The 7,325-nt window shown below is 39.5% G+C and overlaps 1 protein-coding gene across 4 annotated transcripts; it reads left to right on the plus strand.

Annotated features, from left to right (window-relative positions):
• Nucleotides 1–3,837: 3,837 nt before the first annotated feature.
• Nucleotides 3,838–6,911, plus strand: LOC123187836 (putative F-box/LRR-repeat protein 23). 4 transcript variants are annotated; one of them, XM_044599794.1, is made up of 4 exons: nt 3,838–4,248; nt 4,497–4,698; nt 4,781–5,119; nt 5,832–6,911. In XM_044599794.1, the coding sequence occupies exons 2-4, from the start codon at nt 4,613–4,615 to the stop codon at nt 6,334–6,336; spliced, it is 930 nt and encodes a 309-aa protein (XP_044455729.1). In that variant the 5' UTR covers nt 3,838–4,248; nt 4,497–4,612; the 3' UTR covers nt 6,337–6,911. The 4 variants fall into 4 exon arrangements, with proteins under 4 accessions (XP_044455729.1, XP_044455731.1, XP_044455730.1 ...); XM_044599796.1 differs by having other exon boundaries at nt 4,536–4,698; XM_044599795.1 differs by having other exon boundaries at nt 3,838–4,244.
• Nucleotides 6,912–7,325: the final 414 nt, after the last annotated feature.

Raw genomic sequence — 7,325 nt, forward strand, 5'->3', positions numbered from 1 at the left:
CAAACTTGCGTCATTACTTTTCTAAAAGGTTGTCTACTTTGTTGTTGTACTAGACTTTATCAGTTGGTCTTGCAAGATAAAAATCCTTGTCCAGGTCGTTTCTGCCTGACATGGTGACAGTGATGCAATGGTGTTATCCTTTCTTGAAGGTGTTGCTACGAAAGAAATCGATTTAGTCATAGGTGTGAATTTCATATCATGTAATGGTTTGACCGTATTTGTCTTCGTTCTATACTTTGATTAATAATTAATAAAAGTGGTTGTGTACATTGCAATGCACAGAGGGCGGAAATATTATTCTTCATTTTGAAAAAAATGTTTGTTTGGGTGGTTCTATTTGAAGTTTAATGGGTAGCCATGGCATTGTACTCGTGGTGGTGGGTTTCAAAAAATAGATAATCTTCAAGCCCCCACAAATTGATTCCTTTATAATATATATGACGGAGAATCCCAACTGATCTCTTATAAAAACATTGTGTTTTTTTAATATTGTCCTCATGATTTTTTCTACTCATCCCTATGTATACAATTTTGTTGTTTTTTTTCTTGTTCTTGGTAAAAAAGAAAGAACAATAGAAGCATGTTTGTCGCATCATTTGAATTAGTGAACATATTTTAAATGAATACATATTTCTCCTAAATAGAGGAATATTTTTTCTATGTTTGAGTACAATTCAAATTGCACTTCCAAAATTTGATTATTGGTCGTAACCTTTGAAAACATTGCCACTGGCACACACCCTGTCGAAACAATTGTTTTCCCCTTTTTTCACTTCTTTTGTTTTCAGGTTTTCTGCAGTTTTTCTTGGTTTTCTTCAGGGTTTCATTTGTTATTCTTTTTGGGTTTTTCTTTCTTCAAAAGTTTTCCAGGATTGCATACAAATTGTTCACAAAAAAGAAAACATTCATGAAATTTGATAAAGTAATCATGAAATTTGGAAAATTACCTAGTTTTCCAAAACGTCCACATTTTTTCATTTAAAAATCATTTTTTAAATAATGTATTTAGCTGTCTTATTGAAAACAAAGCAAAAAATGACAAAAATGGAATAATTCACAAATCACTACAAAACCCGGTAGAAACAATAATTCTAACCCTACAAAGGACACATCAATGGGCAACATAAGGGCATGGCCAATGCATAGCTCCAGGGTGATGTCTCATATGCCATGTAGGATCGGACGACAGAAAAGGTAGGTTCGGATAGGGAAGCGGGATCCTCTGCAGGAGGCGGGCGCTTGGAGAGAAAAAGTATGGTCCAATGCATAAAGTTGGGAAAATTGAGGTAAAGAGTAGAAATGCATGTGTAGTGAAAATCACTTTCTATTTTTTGATGAGGCAAACTAATAATAGCTTGCATTGGGGAAAACAAATCAACATAGATGCTTCAAATTACTTTTTATCATGGGGCATCTATATCCATATGCCATTATTGTACATGCCCTAACGGAGCCGCTGAATATCCAGTCACATTATGCGGCAGCACAACAGGAGGACTTTCTTCCCCGAAAAAAAAAACAAAAAAACAGGAGGACTTTCTCATGATCTCATCTGCGGTCCTCTTCCTGAACCGCTAAGGCTATATGTCGCCCGTACTGATTCATAATAGGAATTGCCTGCAGGTAACAGGAGTAGACTGGCCCATTTCTGCGCGCATAGGCTCACTCGGCTCGTAGCGGTCGTGGCAGGTTCGGTTTACTACTTTTCCCTTTTCCCTTTTTTATTTTGTCACCGTTTTTAAAAAAAATCATTTTGCTTTGGACTCTTTGTTTTCTCATTGGTTTTTTGGTTTTCCTTTCTTTCTTTGTTATACCTTGTTTTTCTTTTGTTTCTTTCTACTTTTCTTTTGTTCTCTTTGTTTTTTTGCTTTTCTTTCTTTCTTTGTCGTTTTCATTAGTATTCTTGTTAATGTTCCTCCTTTTGAACACGTGTCTACATTTTCCATACATATTATGCATTTTTTAGTATATATCAGGAACAGTTTTAAACATGTTTTAGATATATGATTAATAATTTTATAATATATTGTTTGATGTCTACTTTTTTTTCATACATGTTGTACGTTTTTCGTATACATATACATTATTTTATAAATGTTTCACAATTCTAAAATACATTTTAAACATTTTTACAAATTATGCTCTGAACATTTTTTCAAATACATGCTAAACTTTCTTTCAATACACATCCAAACATTCTTTTAGTGATAATGTTTCTTTGAACTATGCAAACTTTTCTTTATATTGTGCACTGAGTTTTATGAAAATATCATGAACACATTTTTTGAAACTTGTGAACTTTTTTTAATGTAACATAGACCTTTTTTACTTACATGATTTTTTTAATGTATACTTTTTTTCTTCACACAATTATTTTTCTTCCATACATATGATTAGAATTTTCTATCTTTTTTTATTCACATTGTACATTTTTCGTATACATGAAAGACATTTTTCTTTACACGGTTAACATTTTCCAAATGCAATATTAATATATGTATCTATTTTTAATATTTATATTTATAATATTTTTGAGTAGAAACAAAGTGAAATATAAATAAAAAATAAAAACAAAGATGTGAATAGAAAATAGAAGAATAAAATGAAACAAAAAAGGTAACATGACGTCCGAGTCGAGCCGTGGTGCATACCCGTCCCTTCTTGAACGCCCCTCGACCATCCGCTGCGACAAACTAGTGGGGGTGCACTCACGACACATATGCAACATGATAAAATCGGTGGAGAGATCCCCTATTCTGCATGTTGGGCGTTGAATAAAAGCGTAAGCGGTCACATGGACACACTTGGGCGGGGCACAAATTGCTGGTTTGCCCCCTTTTTCAGTTCACATGTAGTACTAAACAATTTTTAGTTTCGTTTTTAAACTTAAAAAAAGTAATTTTCTACTAAAGTGATAAATGTTCACACTGTGTGCATATATGTAAATGAATAGTAAGAAATAAAATTCCATTTTTTCTAAAAAATCATGAGTTTTAAGAATGTTCACGAAATTCTAAAAGATTCACAAAATTTAATATTTCTTTCGCTTACTTTAAGAAACGTTAAATAATTTAGAAAATGTTGATGAATTCAAAAAAAATCATGATGGTCCTTTTAATTTTGTAGCAAAGTATACAAAATGTCTACAAATTTAAAAAGTCACAAAGTTTGAAATTATTCATGGAATGAAAATAAGGTACATGTAAAAAGAAAAAGGAAGAAAAAACCAAAAGGAAGAAAAAAAGTAAAAAGCTACTACCTCCATCTAGGTGAATAAGTCATTCACGTAGTTCTAGATCATCGAGTTGAGGAATTAAATATGTATTATATGTCATGAAAAGTATATCACTAGATTTCTACATGAATATAGTTTCTAAATATATATTTTTTGTCACATATAGTACATATCTAGTTAGTTAAATCATCGATCTAAACTATGCGAATGACTTATTCACCGAGACGGAGGTAGTAGTCAAAAAAGATTTAGCGCCCGGTGCAGCCGTGCAGGGTGCGCGTAGCTCATAGTATAGCGAAGTTTTGTTTACTTCTTGCAGTAGGCCGCTATATTCGACTGGGTACTTTCATGATCGTCTAATGATCCCTGCGAACTTTGCAAATGAATAAACTTGGAGCGATGTTTCCGGCCGAAAAGAAAAACCCGATGAAAGAAGGCACATTGGGCAAATTGGGCTTTACGGGCCTGTGGTTGGTATTAGTGTGTTAATGGCCCAACAATTATTAGTTTCCGTTCCTTATCCCAAAAGGATTCCCTAAAATTTGTCTAAAAAAAGGATTCCCTAAAAAAATCTCAAAAGGAGAAGGAAACGGCGACAGGATACAAACGGGGGTATTTAACTGTTCCCGAGTGGTTCGGCCTCCGCACCCACCTCTCTCTCGCCAGTCAGGGGCAGCGACGACGACGAGGAGCGGCGCCTTTGGCGGTGTCCCGGCGACGGTCCTACCGCCGTCCTCCTGCTCCGAGCGTGACTTCACGTCCCCTGCCGAGGTCACGGCCAGCCTCCGGGCGGCGCCAGGCCAGGCGTGGGTGCGCCGCCGCCGGATCTGACCTCGCTAGGGTAGGGAAGGCATTCCAAGGCACAAGGTTCGCTCGCTGGTGGAGGTACGCCGGCTCGCCGTGGCCGTGAGCGCGTCCTCACGTGTCTGTCGCGGCGGGTGGCGGAGGGCGTTCGGGGAGCGGACCGCAGATGAGATCAAAGAGCTCCCCTTGCCGTCGTTTGATTTGAGTAGGTAACCTCACCTTCTTACCCGCAAAAAGATTACGACTTTCCCCCTTCTTACATGCGGAAAGGATAAAAATCGATAATTTAGGTTGCCTTCCTGTGACTGTGAGCATCGTTTTGATGAATTCTCCGTATTTTGTTACCAATTTCTCCAGTTCTGTAGCTCCAGTTTCTTGTAAAGATCTGAAATTTCAATGCGTCATGCAATCAGCCCACTCATTTTAGTGTAACTGATAAGAAATTCTTGCTGTGCAGCTCACACAGGTTGCGTGCCATTTCTTTTTCCCGAAACAGGTTATTCCGGGGAGTTAGATTCCACTGCTGATTTTTTGTAATAAAAGAGCTCTTTCACGAGCTAGCGTTTCAGAAGGATGCTTCAAGCTTCCCCTCAGTCCCCAATAATGATGAGCGGCGTCTCGTTTGTTGTCTCGCGGGATGTCTGTCGCCGCCGCCTAAGGTACCCTATGATTGCCAACTTGTGTTCTTTGATCAATCAGTCCGAGTAGTTTGTTATCAGTGATGCCACCCTTTCTTTGCAGTCATTCCCATGAAATGGAGGTGCAGCCAGAAGCCGTCAGGGACTGGTCCGAGCTGCCTCTTGATGTGCTTGCTTCAGTCTTTACCAAACTCGGCGCAGTTGATATTCTCATGGGTGCAGGCCTTGTGTGCCACTCATGGCTCGAGGCGGCAAAAGTACCTAGTTTATGGCGATATGTCGACATGGAGCACCATGATGTCTTGCGAGGGAAGAAGAAAAAGAGCCACGATGTCTTGTGTGCAATGGCAAAAGCCGCCGTGGACCGCTCCAATGGGGAGCTCGAGGTGTTCGCAGGGAGCGGGTTTGTTACTGATCAGCTTCTCAACTATATCGCAGAAAGGTACTCTTGTTTTAGTAGAATATTTGTGTCTAAGTTCCAAATCAGACCACACAAACTAGTTGTTTTGTTCTTCTTTCAAGCTAAAATTGGGTGGCCTCTTAATTTATTGGGTACTGCTCACTGATTCGTTAACGGGTGTAGTGAAACTAGTTCACATAGATGAGATTCGTGCAGGGATTTCTGAGTGAATGTAGTCAAACTAGTGGTTTGTATAGATGAGGTCAAAACACATACATGAGTACTTGATGTTTAGCTGTTGTAATCACATTATTTGCTCTCCATGCCTAGTTTTATACAGGAAATTATAAAGCCAAGAGTTGTAGCCTGTAGGTAGATCATCTCTACTATCTTATAAATTGGAGTTAGTGGCAGTGGTGGTGAGTTCACTCCCCCACTCCATCCCAATCTCCCTCATCCATCTAGAACCCATCAGACCTCTCCAATTGGAAGGGGAAAAACCATATCTTGAAATAGTGCCCCCCACCACTGCAGTTTTCACAAGTGCAATGTTGGCTGCTTGGTTGAGTTTCTTTTTCGCAGCATTCCACGGGCATTGGTTGTTATCTACTACTAACCCAATAAAACTAAATTATTATTTTTTATTCTGTAGCAACGCTCGGGCGTTACACTAGTTGCCAAAAAAGAACAAGTTGAATCTCGTTATGCCCTAATGCTACAACAGTGTTATGATCTCCTTCTCTTTTTTTCGCAGATCACCCTCCCTTAAGAGCCTCAGCCTTGACTACTGCAATGTCTCCAACGAAGCATTCACTGAGCTGATAATCAAGCTTCCTCTGCTCGAAGAACTTCTCATTTCCCTATGTCCATTTGTTGATGGCGACGCATATGAGGTCACCAGCAGAGCATGTGCGCAGCTGAAGCGTCTCATGTTGCGGCAAGGGTCGTATGGGGGTACAAGAGATGGGGCACTTGGAATCGAGATGATGCACGAGCTGCGATACCTTACTCTCGTCGGTTGCAATATCACGACAGAGGAGCTGGTTGCCATCATCGATGGCTGCCCTCACATGGAGCGCCTCTGCGTGCGCGACTGTTGCAACATCATTGTGGATGGAACCCTGCGAGCGAAGTGTTCAAGGATCAAGACGCTGATTCTCCCCCCTTTGCAGCATTTGCAGCAGTTGTACTCCCGTTACTGTTTTCACCCTGATGATAGCCTTTTCACGGACAAGTTTGACGATTGGAGATCTTCCTAAATGTGATGATTTGTCTCCAACGGCTATCAATCTATCTATATATTGGTCTAGCATGGCTACTTTTGTCATTTGGGATATGGCATGAAGGGTTCAGGTGGGTATTCACATTGGTAATCTATGATATTGATACTGCAGACCAAATGCAGAGGTAAACTCTGGTTTGTGGTGTTCGAAGAAGTTCCCAAGCTCGCGCATACAGTGTTGATCCCTTGGTCACCAGCTACGTCAAGGTTGTGCTCTGCATCCAGCACAGCACACACATCACCATCACCATCACCATCAACAATGCCATGGCGCGCCCCTCCTGCTGCATGCAGTTGTCACATATCATTTCTTCTGAGCCTTCCTGGTTCCTGTTCGATTGGTGGAGCATTTTGGACTAGAAGCAGTTCTTTGTAAATTTACTGTACCGCTTTAAGATTACTAGGGGCATGATTCTTCTTGATGTGTAAGCTATGATTGTTTGTGATCATTTGGAGATATGATTGTATGCCGGTAAAAACTAACGGGTTGGATGTTGAAGAACAGGGGAGGAGATTGTATGGGTTGAGAATACAGAGTCAAGAATTCTAGAATTTGTTGGTGCTGAGTATCTGATCATCATATAAAGCCTTTACCCATCTGTTGTTTCACAAAGCGACAGTAGTGTGACTGCAACGAGCAGAGTTTCAGTTGCAATCTGAAGTCTTCTACAAACTCTGCCTTGTCGACATTCGACTGTGAGAGGTAGATATTTTCTTTAATTCTTGTCCTACATGATCAATACCGTTGTTACTTAGAATTTTTTTGATTCACCTGTTGTGACCTAGAAATGAGCAGATACCAAAGTATAATCATTAGTTCAGTTCATTCTTAGGGTTGATTATAATTCTTAGAGAATATTACGTTAAAATTTTCTTCTAAAATTCAGATCTCAGGTAGTTCTTCAACAATTTCAACTTTATAAATTTTTTCTTTCAGCTGATGCCACAGTAACAGGCATAGTAAAT

Source organism: Triticum aestivum, chromosome 2A, assembly GCF_018294505.1.
Source record: "Triticum aestivum cultivar Chinese Spring chromosome 2A, IWGSC CS RefSeq v2.1, whole genome shotgun sequence".
Classification (NCBI taxonomy): Eukaryota; Viridiplantae; Streptophyta; class Magnoliopsida; order Poales; family Poaceae; genus Triticum; species Triticum aestivum.

What these genes read in the sequence shown, in the direction of transcription:
- LOC123187836 (XM_044599794.1), top strand. Translation starts at nt 4,613, where the DNA reads ATGCTTCAAGCTTCCCCTCAGTCCCCAATAATGATGAGCGGCGTCTCG. An exon ending in GTCTGTCGCCGCCGCCTAAG is followed by an intron (nt 4,699 to 4,780) that starts GTACCCTATGAT and finishes CTTTCTTTGCAG; the next exon opens with TCATTCCCATGAAATGGAGG. An exon ending in CTCAACTATATCGCAGAAAG is followed by an intron (nt 5,120 to 5,831) that starts GTACTCTTGTTT and finishes TTTTTTTCGCAG; the next exon opens with ATCACCCTCCCTTAAGAGCC.